General features: G+C 36.3%; 1 protein-coding gene across 26 annotated transcripts in view; it reads left to right on the top strand.

Moving 5' to 3' along the window:
* Nucleotides 1-15,001, top strand: part of AFDN (afadin, adherens junction formation factor) — a 91,252-nt gene that overhangs the window by 64,464 nt on the left and 11,787 nt on the right. For all 26 annotated transcript variants that reach the window (XM_060753729.2, XM_060753732.2, XM_060753730.2 and 23 more), the window contains 7 exons: nt 8,210-8,275; nt 8,389-8,462; nt 10,038-10,156; nt 10,817-11,008; nt 11,900-11,991; nt 12,105-12,293; nt 13,448-14,476. In XM_060753729.2, coding sequence (XP_060609712.2) covers nt 8,210-8,275; nt 8,389-8,462; nt 10,038-10,156; nt 10,817-11,008; nt 11,900-11,991; nt 12,105-12,293; nt 13,448-14,476 — 1,761 coding nt within the window. The remainder of the gene's footprint in view (nt 1-8,209; nt 8,276-8,388; nt 8,463-10,037; nt 10,157-10,816; nt 11,009-11,899; nt 11,992-12,104; nt 12,294-13,447; nt 14,477-15,001) is intronic.

Genomic DNA, 15,001 nt, shown 5'->3' with positions numbered 1-15,001 from the left:
TCTTTCGGGCTGTATGACCATGTTCCAGAAGCATTCTCTCCTGACGTTTCGCCTGGATCTATGGCAGGCATCCTCAGAGGTTGTGAGGTCTTAATAATATCAGAGGAAATTAATGAAGGAAGCAGAACACCTCATGAGACATATTCTTACCATACTGTAAACAACAGTCAGGTTTGATACACTTTATAGGTGAATGTTCTTCAGGGGTGGAGCTGAGTTCAGGCTTGTGAGATCTATAGTGTCTTTTACTACAGGCTCTATAGTTCATATGCATACATGTGCAAAATATTGGCTGAGAATATACATTTATAATTTAGCACATTTTAGGCATCATAAGATGGTTCCCCCCACTTTCAGTCGTAGTATTTTCCCCACAGTATTTTTCTGCACATTTAAATCCAAGCATCTTTTTTTTGTAAACCTCAAATCTAAAACGTATTGGGGGGGAGGAATATAAAATAACTGTCAACTTTTTAAGGCTTTGAGCAAGTGCCCAATATGAATTTTTGTAGCGCCATTTTCTGAACACTAGATGGTGCACTGCAATAATATTATTAAGCTGTCATCTCAAATTTACATAACTTAAATCAAATTACTTTAAGTACAGTTTATGTTTATTTCAAAATATTTTTAGGGAACATGTGCTGTTCAATATATTCTCTGAAAGCTAAGAAATAAACTAGAAAGAGAGAGAACTATTGCTACAAATTTGGCAAGTGAAGAATTCTACTTCATTTCAAGCTTCTATTAGTAGAATAGACCAGAAGAATTTAATTTTCTTAACATCCAACAAGAGAAGCCAAAATAAAACGATTGTTACAGTCATCAGCAAAAGCCGCTCTCTAGTCAGGACAATAGCGTGAATACATAAATGGTAGATCAACATGCTTCATCTTCAACTCTTTGGAAGAACAATGATCTCTCAGTTTCACCAGTGACAGTGATGAGAGGAAGAATAGCTGTGATTTCACAGCCAGCAGTGTCTTGTTATTGCATAGCAGGAATGATAAGTTAAATCTGTAATTAGTAGGAAGTTGTTGAAGTAGCATTCTTCATAGGAGAATCCTATTTGGTTTCAGCTTGGAATGATCTTTTCTCTAGGTGCATATATCTAATTCCCTTCATGAGTGAACTGGATTGTAGGCCTGCATTACATCTACAGCTATATCCAGTATGAATGCAAGTGCACATCTTTGCATTCACATCTTGTCATGGAGAAATCTGCAATGGTGATAGTGGTGTGGCATTAAGATGGAGGTTTATGGATCTTGATGAAGACTGGTTGATCTCTGGAACAGAGAAATGAGCATAATGGTGAACATGCTCACTTCTAAGTGTCCTTTCATATGAAGTGAAGTTAAATGTTCCCCTTTAGGGTTTTTTTTTAAAGAGCTGGTAGCAGTGGAACTAGTGAAACAGAGACTAGAGCAATAGTCACAAAAACTGAGAGATACTCTTACTGTGATGTCATGCTTATAGACATTATATTAGATGGCAGCCACTGAAGCAATGTGTTGGCTATTGATAGAATATAAGATCCTGAAATCAAAAAATCTTTATTCAGATCGAGCAAAACAGTTCTTACGCTTTAACTTTTGGGGCTTAAGGAGCTTGTGTATGTGGCTGATTGGCCTGGTTCAACAATAATGATAGATTTGGATCATTTCACTGGGCCTTCTAGAGTACAGGGGAGTAAGTTAAAAGACCTATATACTTGGCATAGGGGACTTCATTGTCTTTGAATTTCAATCTCAGATGATTAATTCATGTTCGTCATTATTGCAGTGAAAATTTAGTATAGTCATAGTTGCACTTCTCTCATCAGTGGTAATTAGACATGTGAAATAAGTTCTGATGCTGCAGAGCTCCAGAACTGTGGCGTACAGCTGTTCCCAAGAGCAGATTCTCCAGAAAAGCATAGAGGTCCTGATGGAATTGATTAACTGTCCCTGCAAAATGATGACCCAGGCATTTTAGTCAAATCATCTAGTAAGCATGGTTCTAGATTTCTGGAAAGAATAAGCAAAAACCTTATTGTGTGTGTGTGTGTGTGTGTGTCTTCCCTCCCCATAATAAAAAATAAATCTGGATTCTAAATGCAACATTGGTTTATATTTTCCAGAAGCTGTGGTAGTAATTTTGTGCCAGATCTGTCATTAAGCAAAGTGAAGCAACTTCAGGCTATATTATAGTGGAGGATGGTATATCCAATTACGAGCAATGAAATAAGTTTAAGCTTTCAATCTGTGTGTGGAATTAGGAAGGGGTGCCATCTTGTTATTTGCCCTGGATAGCAAAATGGATTGGAATGGCCCTAAATGGTCCAAGCAAGCATTCAAGTTGCAGTTTGTCTACAACCAACAAGATGTGACAGACTGGAATGGGATATCAATGAGAGCTGAAAATCCAGGCGTGCATCATGATCATGTATAGAAACACAGTTTATATGATAGAAACATACATTCAGATATGTTGATTACAGAATTTAAAGGCAACTTTTGTACTTGTGGTAAAGCTCTAAATAAATTGCCTACCTTTTCTGATGATTTGTTCCTGATGTAGGAATTTTCTATTATTGTACCATTTATTTTACCAGTAGCCATCTTTTGAGGGTAGTGGTTAGATTGTTTGGTAGTTGGGGGGTAGAAAGTCTTCTGAGACTGAGGGCAAAATGCTCTAAGCCTGAAACTGTTTTGATGTTAAATGCTGCCTGACTTCCAACCACACAGTGGTTACATTTTATGAAATCCAGATGATTTGGAAGCAGTCTATGCATGCAGTTTACTTTAAAAATATATCACCAAAGGAGGGGGAGTGAGGGGAGGGGTTAGCATCTGACTTCTTTCCATCTGTAGACCAGCACTTTACTTCCTGTTTAACTTGGATTTTCTGTATCTTGTACAAAAGACTGCCTTGATTTTTCTAGGCAGTGTCTACAGTTTAATACAGTTCTTAATGCTAAATGAAAGGCAGAGTATCACAACTGGCGGTGTAAGAACTGAAACAGTCTATTGGTTATAGTGCTGGTGAATGCTATGCAGTGTCACTTCCAGTTCAGAACTATCTAGCTGTTTTGGAATATCTGACAGACTAACGGTTGTAGTTAAGAGCTGAAAAAAGAGTGAAGAGTTACATTTCTGGAGTTAAAATGTGGTTTTCTGTCGTTGGAAGAACACAATCCTTGGTAAGTGTGTTCAAGGGAGGCTTAACTTTATCTCTGATACTTTTCCTATACTTTGGTAAATTTAATACTTAGTGTAACATGTAACTAAATATTTGTGTAATTCTTACATTATACATTACAGTTTTAAGAATGTCTGTACATCTATTTACTTTGTAATAGGAAGTATAGTGACAGGTTTTGATCTGTAGTTTTCTCACTATCATTCATTTGAAAGAGCATACTTAATTTGGGATAAATGCTCTTGCTTTTCATGGTGTCTCTCTTTAATCCTAAGTACCACTAAAAGCAAATTATTTCTACTTGAAAAGAATGTTAAACATTATACATTGAAGAAAACTAACAGATTTCTGAAATTTTATTTCTCTTCATAGTATTTTTTAGATCTCATTGTAATAGATATTAATATCATTTGGATTTATATAACACTTTGGTAGAAAATAGCTATCTGTCTTACTATCCATCCATCATTCATTATAAAGAAATCCAAATTGTTCTTCTAAAAGTTGTATTTTTGGTTTAAGTTTGTTGTAAGATTTTGTTACTGAAACTTAAAGTCAGATGTTATAAATAGTGGTAAACAGTCCTTCCAAATTATCAACCATCATTAATCTTTTATTCTGCTTTAATAGAAGTTTCAGGATTTTAAATTGTATTTATGTTAGAAACTGCAATACAGTTATCTTAAACACACTTAATTAGCAAAGTTTCTTGATACCATGGAACGTCTTTTCTAATAAACTTACATAGAACTGTGGTGTTGGAGTGCTATTTAAAATGAGATCATACTCAGTAAAGTTGAATTTTTTAAAAATCTTTTAAATAACATTTTTACATACAACTTATTGAAGATCATGTTTTAAATTGCTTTCTCTAAAGCAAGAGGCTTTTTCTTACTGCACCTGATTTTCTTCACACTATGGGATTCAGTTTTTATCTTTTATCTTTTCCTCCAAGCTTTTTTATACTCCTTTTTTTAAAAACTAATTTAGCCACCAATATTGTCACATTATGATAAGGTTTTTCTTCCACTTGAATAATGTATAGAAAAAGTTGAGATCTTACTTTTTCTTCTTCCACTGTGCCTAAGGGATTATGGGAGTAACTTCATTTTGGAAAAGGCAAGCAGATTTATATTATGAGGAAGCAAAATAAATTCTCTTCTAGTAATCAAGTGAGTTGCATTCAAAAAGACAAGGACAGAATTTTGTTCACAAAATTTTCCTGCTCTGGAATGAAACCGAGGGAAGTGATTTTCATTGATTGCCCATTATTCCACTGCACCAACAAATAAGTATTCCAGAGAAGTGCAAAGAGATACAGGAATTAGCACATTACCACGTTTATCCCATTTCTGCAAATAGAAACTTCATTTGAGTATTTCCCTAAAGTGCAAAAAATTAAGTAAGAAAGGTTTCTTACTAAAACACCTCATCTATATTATCAGCTAATTGTTTGTGTAAAAATAAGTGAGTAATAATGTTACTTGTGATGATAACATAAGCACCTTTGCTCATTTTCATTTTTCTGACAGGAGAATGAGAGAGTTGTGTTCCTTGTTTTGTTTATGAAGAGAGAGAGATAGACACTAGCCCAGTTTGAACAATTAAATTTCAGTTTATTAAGGAGAGATAAGAGACCTCTGAACAATAATTTCCCTCTTCGCTTTACAACATGAGCATTTAAACCAAGAATCTTTAAAAGTCATAACAAGCAAAGAAAAAAAATGCAGCACTCCCTGATTAAAACAGAAATATTCCAGTAGTATTGTGTCCAAATAAAGAGAGAAATTATTTAAAACACACACACACCCTATTTACCAAAACTGGAAAAAAAAACTGTTAGCATGCCCCATTTTGAAATTAACAGATATCCTTGTTTGTTTAAATCTGGTAACCATACTATCTCAATTGAATGAAACATCAAGCTATGATTAATTAGATGGTTCCTGTGTTGCTTCTGCTTTCAAGCAGTTGTATGGACAGAAAAAGCTTGTTCATGCCTTCTTTTTTTATTAATAATACTGTATATGCTCATGTATAAATCTAGAAATTTCAATTAAAATTGACTCCAAAAACCTGTGTTGACTTATGCATGGGTCAGTGTCAGTACTGCACGTTGACCCTTCTATTTTTTTTAAAAAAAAAAAATCTGTGAGTAGAGTGGCAAAAAGTAAAAACTTAGTCCATCCTAGAAGAACTTAAAAGAAACACTTGCCTCTTCTCCACCATGGACCGGTCTCTGGTTTTTTTGAATGCTCAGTCCAGAAAATGATGGCAATGGTGATATCTCTTTGGCACTACTTTGAGAGAAAATACCAGAAGGGGCCAGTGCATTTAAAAGGCCATTGCTTCTTTAAGGTTCTTCTAGAACAGATAAATCTTGAATCTTTTGCCACTATTCAAAAAAGGGGGTGGTTCCTTTTTTAAAAAGTGTTAATATTTTTGTCGCAACTCAGGATAGATTCACCTTGCCCAAGACAGCACCACACACCAAGGTTGTAGATTTTGTAGTTTATTGAGAAGAGGCAAAATCAACACAAGGAAATAAAGGAGTAATGTTCATTGAGCAAAACAGAGTCTTAAATGCAAAGGCAAGGTATCCAAGTTCCAAAGGCAAATAACATGAAGCATAGCCCTTAAGCATTGGTTAAACAAACATCCATGGTAGCAAGACAAGGTCTCCAAGAATTCAGGATCAAAATCAAAGTCCCAAAGAGCTAGGAGCTTTCCGCAAAAGCCAAGGTAATTCCGCAGAAGTTAACAGGGTAGAAACCACATTGGACTGACTGTGAATGCCCTTCGCCCAAAGCATTAAATAAGTTTTCCTAACATGAAAGCATTACATTGACCTCTAGCTCCACGCTTGTTGGCAAGGCGTGCGCTTCTTCGAACTCTTAATTGCAACTGGTCTTCTCTAATTAAATCTCCTCTACTATCTTCAAGGCCAGTTACCTCATTATCTTTGCCCAGCCGGGCCTCGTCGCCCTGGGAAACAGGAGGCCCAGGCCTCTCAGAAGGAGTCTCCACCTGGAGCTCCGAAGTTTCGCTATCTATATCTGAAAACACATTCCTTTCTCTAGGGAACAGAAATGCTGTCTCTTCCTCAGAATCTGCCTCATTTGACTGTCTCAAAGATCCCATCATCTTCCTCGTCCTGAGCAGGTTCAGAAAGCTCAGGCTCAGACTGAGCCACAACCATCACCTTCTCTGGCTTTTCTGAATGTCTGGATGGAGTGGGATGAGCAATGGCAACAGGCTCTCAGTCGATGCTGGGGCTTTCCCCTCTCCATGAAATGACTGAACTTAATCACATGGCATATTAAAATCCATAATTTGGGACCCAGAATCTGCCCTCAGCTAATATTTGAAGTTGACTTATATTTGGATATATACAGTGTAATATGTAAGTCATTCAAGGAGCCTCTGAATGAGAACTGGGGTAATAGTACTTTAAATATCAAGTATCTGAACATATTATGTCTATGGATGATCAGCTAATAGAGGTATCATATTAATGAAAGTCAGAGTTAGGAATAGAGGTGTGCTTTTTCAGAAACATGAGAGAGAGCAGTGAGGTTACAGTTTGATTTACTTTGTCAGTGGTGAATTTTTATGGCTTATCTCATGTTGTGTTATCTGATTTGATATGTGTGATCTGATGGGATCCAAACAGAGACCACAGTAAAGTTTTGGATTATAATCTGTTTAGTATGCCTGAAAAGTTTGAGGGCCCTTCCACACAGCCATATAACCCAGAATATCAAGGCAGATAATTCACAATATCTGCTTTGAACTAGATTATCTGAGTCTACACTGCCATATAATCCAGTTTGATGTAGATTTTATACAACTGTGTGGAAGGGGCCTTAGTGCGTCCCAAATCAACACTTGATTTCTATTTTTAAATAACGTAGAATGCATAGCCTTTAAAAGTCATGTTTACTAAATAGACTTGGGTTGATATCCTTGATGTTTCATGGGGCTTGTTGTTTTTTAATTCATTTTGCAAGGAACTTTGTGTGGAATAATTTTGAAGCGTTCTAGGTGCTTCCAGCACCTAAGTTGTTTATGAAATTTCATGGCAACAACTTTTACTTAAGAAAATATTACCCCGGACTAATTATACCTTGGCATGCTATTGATTTGTTAATCTTTCATGTAAAAAGATTAATTTGGAAGATTAAAAGGTTAGAAAACATTTTGTTTAGTGGTCAATATATTAAATTCTAGTTTTTAAATAATTACATTTTTCAGTTAATTGTTATCCCTTCTTGCTAGCTTATTTCTTATATAAATGGTTGCCAAGAAATTGTCCTTACAACAGAATTTACAACGTATGCACTTGGACACCAAAGTGGTTTTTGAACCCTCAAATGCAACTCCACACCGATTTTTAAAAAAGAAATCAAAACAATATTTGTGTAGTTTTTCACCTGACACCCAATAAAATCAGCAGTATCCCTTCTGGCATGCTGAAATGCAACATTGGAGTTTGTTTGCGAGCTGGATCCTGCCTCCTCTGGAGTTACCTCTTCTCTGGAAACTGAATAACTCACATTTTCTGTAGGTCAGATCTTAATTTCTGGGGGACATGAGACTTCATAGGAATAACTTTTTGTGTTGTCCTCTCCCCTAGGCTGCTGTCTGGATTGTTGTCTGTATATTTATATTAAAGGAAAAGCAAATAAGTTTTATGTGGTCATGAAAGTATAAGTACTTTGTAATCCTTGTATGTAGGCCTCATAGAAATTACTCCTACTGTAATATCTACTGCAGTAAAAAGGTTTATGGGCTTTTCTCTATTTACAGGTGTTTCCAGTATCTTTGAATTCATACAATCCCCTACTTTTTGTGTGTGCGGGTTTTTTTTTAATTTAGATGGGTAGATTTAAATGTTTGACATATGTGCAAGGTATGTATTTAGTAGGATCTCAAAATGAGGTCCTACTAAATACATCTTGCATATGGGTTTAGGATTATAGCCTTAACAACACAGTTGTAAAATATATTGTTTATCTCTTTATAGGGTGCTGGCCAAGATAAACTTGGAATCTATGTCAAGTCTGTAGTAAAAGGTGGTGCTGCAGATGCGGTCAGTAATATTTGTATAAATTAAACTAGACAAATTTTTCAGTTACTAATTTAGATATTTTATATGTTCATTAATTTCACACTTAATATTTATCTTATAAAACATGTGTTTAGGATGGCAGGTTGGCTGCAGGCGATCAGTTGCTCAGTGTAGATGGACGCAGCTTGGTTGGACTTTCACAAGAAAGGTATATCAAGTTTTTATGTTTTCATGGGGGGGGGTAAAAGAAATAGCTGGACATTTTCATGCTCTTTCTAATATTTATTCCTCTGATTCCCTCATTCTGTCTCTATTTTTCTCCCCCTCTTTTTCTCTTTAAATAGGTATTTTTTGAAATATACATACAAAAATTGGGGGAAAGGAAAAAAGGGGATTATGATTTCGACTTTGCTTAGAAGTTCTCTATGTTGTATCTGTGTAGTAGATAAATGGAGCATCTGGATCTTGCTTCTTTCATCGGAAAGTGGAAAACAATCCAAAGAACTTATGTCAGAAACTAGATTGTCCGCATAGCAGTTAAACCAAAAAGGGTCCAATAAGCTAACTTGTCTGGCACTATTCCTCGTGTTTAATTTAATAGAAGACCTATTAAATTAGTGTAAGAATAAGGTTGCAGCTTCAGAAATAACAGATCCTTATCTGTCTTGATGTGTGACATTTCTTCTAAATGGTACTCTTTATCCATGAAACAAAATGCCAAAGTAAAATCTACAAAGGCCACACACAGGCTTCATTTTGGCTGAATAGGGTTTTGGGAATCAAATCAGTTGAGCACAAAAAATTGATCAGTTGTGCTCCTGGTATGCTGAAATCCAACCTGCTTTGCCGTGGTGTCATTTTTCATTTGCCCGTGTTCAGATTTTATTCCACATGAATCTGTCATATACTTTAGACACTATTTATATCCAGAAGGTTAACTGCTCTATAGTTTTTATGCTCAGATCTTTCACCCTTTTATACAAAGGACAATAATAGTGGATCGCCACTAAATAGGAATAATTCCTTTTCTTATTGACAAGAAAAAAACATCTTGAATAAAATAGGAACCCACAAAAACATATTTAAATACAGTATAATCCCTGTATCTGCAGGGGATATATTCCTAAAATTACTATGGAAACAGGAACTTGTGAATAATAATGAATCCTGTTGAAAGGAATAATTTCCACTGGATGTTACTATAGAGACATGTTGGAGGACCTAGAAAATTCCTGGAGAGGTATCATATCTAGGAATTTACCAGCACAACGTTATGATAATGTTTGGCAGAAGCATAGAATTTGCTGGTAAGACCTAGAACATTCTGAGAGAGGACATACTGTCTTGGAAGGAAGTAAATGAAACTATGGGTACTGATCTCACTGGGGTGGAAGTTGTGCTGTAATTCACTTGGGAGAAAACAGCTTGGCTAAAATAGGGCATACCAGGAAAAAAAAATCTAATAATTAAGTGGGGAGAAAGCAACATGGCCAAAAAAAAAAAAAAAAGGAACTGCCAGGAAGAATTATGTTTAAGCAATTCAGAAGCAGTATGTCAATTCCTTTGCCTGGGTTCTGATTTTTCAGTAAACAGAGATGACATTGTGGGCCATTTGGGGAGTGTTCATTGCAATTCCTTTAATTTAACATCTAAACTTCATTTGAAATGTTGTATCTGATATTTTTGCAGGCCATTTATTCACTTTGATTCTAAATATGTTTTTCATTCTTTGTACTGTCCGTTGCAGCATATTTACTTTCACTAAATTTTACCTTTATCTCAGGGCAGCAGAACTGATGACAAGAACTGGTTCAGTTGTGACATTAGAAGTGGCAAAACAAGGGGCAATTTACCATGGTCTAGCAACCCTTCTTAATCAGCCATCTCCAATGATGCAGAGAGGTAAACAATTGAAACATCTTCTTTCTACATTTTCTACAACCAGTTCCACTTCCTTACTTAACAATTTTCTGCCCCATCTTTTCTGTGACAGTCTTGGGGGTATTTAGTGTATTGATGTCACCCCTTAAACTTTCATCCTATGTTTTGTTCTCTATTTTTTTTATCATTCTTGTTGTCTATATTTGAATCTGGTCTATTCTTTCTTAAAATGAAGTGGCAGAACTGAACTTGGTAGTCCAGATGAGACCTGACCAGTGTGGAAAATGCCTTCCCTCAACTTTGAACCTATGTTTTTATTAATGCAGGTTTAAATACCATTGTCTTCTTTGGTGCACCATCGTGCTGGTGTCTCATGTACAAATTCTGATCTACAATAAACTGAAAATCCTTTTTCCCCATTTAGCCATGTGTCCTCTGGACATATATTCCTGTTAAAATTCATTTTGTTAGATTTTGCCTCACTGTTCAGTTTGTCAAGGTAATTTTAACTTCTGATCCTGCATTCTGAGGTGTTTGCCACCTCCCCTAATTTAGTCTCATTGTGAAATTTGAGAAGCATGTCTTCTGTTCTGTCATTCAGTTGAAATTGAAAAATCAAGATTTCCTCCTTCTGAGTGTTATGTTTATTCCTGTTCAATAATTATCTCTATATTTGTGCAGTTTCAGACCGTCGTGGTTCAGGTAAACCCAGACCAAAGAGTGAAGGTTTTGAGCTGTATAACAATTCAGCTCAGAATGGATCACCTGAGAGTCCTCAGCCGTGGCCAGAATATAACGAACCAAAGAAGTTGCCAGGAGATGACAGACTGATGAAGAATCGAGCTGATCATCGATCTAGTCCCAATGTAGCAAGTAAGCAGGATATTATTTATGAATTGCTGAACTACAACTCTAGTCACCAGGGTTCAAATCCCTGCTTAGCTATGTTAACCCACTGAATGACCTTGGGCAAGTTACATTCTCTCAGCATCAGAGGAAGAAAAAAGCAAATCCTGTATGTATGAATTGTGCTATGAAAGTTATATACAGTAGAGTCTCGCTCACCCAACGCTCTGTATTATCCAACACAGTCTTCCCCCACCCATATCCACAGCTGTTTAAATAAATTGCAATGTTTTGGTGCTAAATTATAAATACAGTAATTACGTAATTACTACATAGGGTTACCATATATTGAACTGCTTTTTCTGTCGAATTGTTGTAAAACATGATGTTTTGGTGCTTAATTTGTAAAATCATAACGTAATTTGACATTTAATAGGCTTTTCCTTAATCCTTCCTTATTATCCAATGCTTATTTAACATTCTACCAACCTGTTTATGTTGGATAAGCAAGATTCTACTGGAATAAATTAGCCTTATAATTGCCATAAGTAAAAAAGAACCCTCTTGATGACACATAGAAATATAGAACACCTTTCTATATGGTGTTGAAACAAATAAGCCAGATGTCGTTTCAAAATTTGGTGACTAGCTATGAAATAAATGACATAATAAGATATTAATGGGAATATCAAAAAATCTTTTTTTAAATGTATTAGATGTATAAGTAAAGTATAACTTGTCATCATTATATTACAGAAATATTAAAGAAACAAAATCAACCAATACAAGGAAAAGAGATTACATACCCTTCTGGGAATACCAAGATTACTCATTGATATTTCACTCAGTTAAAGGATTTTGTCAGATACGATTGGTTTGTTTGTTTGTTTGTTTTAAAAAAATACTATTTTTCAACAGATCAGCCTCCAAGTCCTGGGACCAAAAATGCTTATGCAGCTGGAACCACTAACAAAATAACATCAGTGTCTACTGGAAATCTTTGTACAGAGGTTAGAAGTGGCAAGCAAAAACTTTATCTAAAAATATTTGTTAAAATGTGTGCCATATTTGCTTTTAAAGTATATATACATCTGTATATTTTATCTTTCTGGTATTCACATAGGAACAGATACTGCCACCCAGACCTGAAGCATATCCCATCCCAACACAAACGTATACTAGAGAGTATTTTACATTTCCAGCATCCAAGTCTCAGGATCGAATGGGTCCTGCACAGAATCAATGGTCAAGTTATGAAGAAAAACCACAAGTTCCAGAAGAAAGTAATCATTATATCAGTGCTGCAATGCAGGTTAGAATAAGTAGAAAACAAATTTAATATTTGCTTAACTGTTAAAATATAAGGGTGTCATAAAAGTTACTCAGGGCGCTGTAAGTGCCATGAAAAGTAGCTAAAATGTTCTGTTTTAGGAGATGTCATTAACCATTGTGAAACCATAAAATGTCTGTTTTAGCTTTTAAATAACCAAGTCATTAGCAAGCTGCTAGCTGCATTTTCACAGTGCGTCTGACACAAGTTGCTTTGTGTCCAGAGTTTCTGGAGTAATAGAGCATAAGGAATGCTTTCATTCCAAACAAGGCATTGTTTCTAGGTCATGGATAAGGTCATTGATAGAAAAGCACAGAATAAGTTGCTCTTGTTCATGGTTTCTAGTCACATTTCTTTTGTGTCTGGTCAGTTTTGCAAATGACAGAAATGCTCTAAAGATGCCTGAGTTAAAGCTGAAGCTTGCAGTTAACTTAAAACTTTCCAGGCATGTGGTGCCATGGTGTCCAGTTTTAAAGCTCTGCTCTGCTCTGCTCTGCAGTGCTTGTATTTTGTATTTCATGCTAAAAAAAAAAACCTAATGAAATTCCAGTACAGCCCTGCAAAGCTGTAATATTTTCCTAGAAAACTTCTGATCAAACAATTCCTCCTCATATAACTACCACAAGAAGAAAAAAGGCAGTAATAATTGCGAAATGAATCCGAGTGAACAGATGGTAGCATTTCCTTTGCACTTTGTACATTTAATTGTGATTATAATAGAAGCTTGTCACAGCAGTTGAAGGCGGGACTAGAGAAATTAGTATGCTTCATTTACTCTTGTACACTGCTAGCCCTGCATATTTTTTCTGGGAGCAGCGTCCAGAAGCACTGGTGCTTGTGCTTGACAGTGTAAGAAACTATTCTGCATAAATTTTATTGTGATTTACTGTCACCCAAAGTAATTTCATAATCCTTTCATAATTGGACTTTTAAAGCTTGCATAACTTGTTTGGAATGAAAGTCTGTGTCTAGGACCTCAGCTGTTTTAATACTTTGCTTCTTGAAGTATTCATTCGAAGGAACAGTAAGTAAACAGTGCTTCAGTGTAGATGAATGTTGCAACATGTTATTTGGTAATTTTGCTGTTTATAAATATTAATCTGAAAACTAATAGTCTATTTTTCCTTTTCTTCAAGCGTGTAACTCGTTCTCAGGAGGAACTACGTGATGATAAGGTTTATCATCCAGAAAGGAATCGATTAGAGGTTGTCATACGAAAAGATGTGGAGTATATTGATCGGAAATCAGACAGTGATCCATGGATGAATTCTTCTGTAGATTCTAGCACATCAAGTCAAGAACATCTAAACCATTCCTCTAAGTCAATTCCCCCTGGTTCTTCTTTAACCAAAAGTGGACCCGGTCGCTGGAAAACTCCTATTGTCCCTCAGCCACTATCACTGGCACCTGCCCAGTCCAACAGAACAGACCTCCCTCCCCCACCCCCTCCCCCTCCAGTGCACTATGCAGCTGAATTTGATGGACTGCAAATGGATTTGCCTCTGCCACCACCACCTCCACCTTCAAGCCAGCTGGGGCCACAGGCATCATCTCAGGCTGCTGCTGCAGAACGCAAAAAGAGAGAAGAGCATCAAAGGTGGTATGAAAAAGAAAAGGCACGCTTAGAAGAAGAAAGAGAAAGGAAGCGTCGAGAGCAAGAAAGAAAGCTGGGACAAATGCGAGCTCAGCCACTTATCCCTACTCAGCCACTGCTTCCTCCTGCTTCAGTTCAGCAGGTGAAGCCAGAAAAGCCTTCAACTTTGCAGAGATCCCAGGAAACTGTCATTCGGGAATTGCAGCCCCAGCAGCAGCCACGGACCATTGAGCGCAGAGACTTGCAGTACATTACCATAAGTAAAGAAGAATTGTCGTCTAGTGATAGCTTGTCACCTGACCCATGGAAACGAGATGCTAAGGAGAAGTTGGAAAAGCAGCAGCAAATGCACATTGTGGATATGCTGAGCAAAGAGATTCAGGAACTCCAGAATAAGCCAGATCGAACTGCTGAAGAGAATGACCGTCTGCGCAAGCTCATGTTAGAGTGGCAATTCCAGAAACGACTCCAGGAGTCAAAGCAGAAAGATGAGGATGAGGATGATGAAGAAGATGACGATATTGATACTATGTTGATTATGCAGCGACTGGAGGCTGAGAGAAGAGCAAGGGTAAAATGAGAGAGTACTTTAAAAATGCATTTTGGGTGCTAAACATCTGCATGTTCACCTGAATAAAACGTAGGAATCAAAATAGGATAAAGGAGGACTGGACTACCTTAATGTCCCCATCTTTCATTTTTAAATAATGGCCTTAACTATCCTAATTTGTCTGGTTAAGTGGTGTATTATAAGCTAGAAAGCTTGATATAGCTCTCTGTAATGTCCCCATTTCTCAGGAAAACTGGAAAAGCAGGGAAAACTAAACATTCGTTGGTGCTTATTTATATATCTAATATACAGACATAGTTGTTTCTGCGTAATGCATACACATACCATCATCCAAAAGAGCAAAGAGGACAGCTTTCCATCTTACTTTTTAAAGCAATATTTGCTGTAATTTCCAAATTAATTTTGCATATTTATAATAGCACTGTGATACTTAACATTGCTTTTCATCTATTCATAACATGTATATAACATAGTTAGGATTTTTTCATTTCAACAGAGTTTTTGTTTTGTTTTATTTTCACCAAA

Source organism: Anolis sagrei, chromosome 1, assembly GCF_037176765.1.
Source record: "Anolis sagrei isolate rAnoSag1 chromosome 1, rAnoSag1.mat, whole genome shotgun sequence".
NCBI classification, from domain to species: Eukaryota; Metazoa; Chordata; class Lepidosauria; order Squamata; family Dactyloidae; genus Anolis; species Anolis sagrei.
The sequence above is the reverse complement of the archived record's forward strand: the minus strand, read 5'-3'. Positions and strand labels throughout refer to the sequence as shown.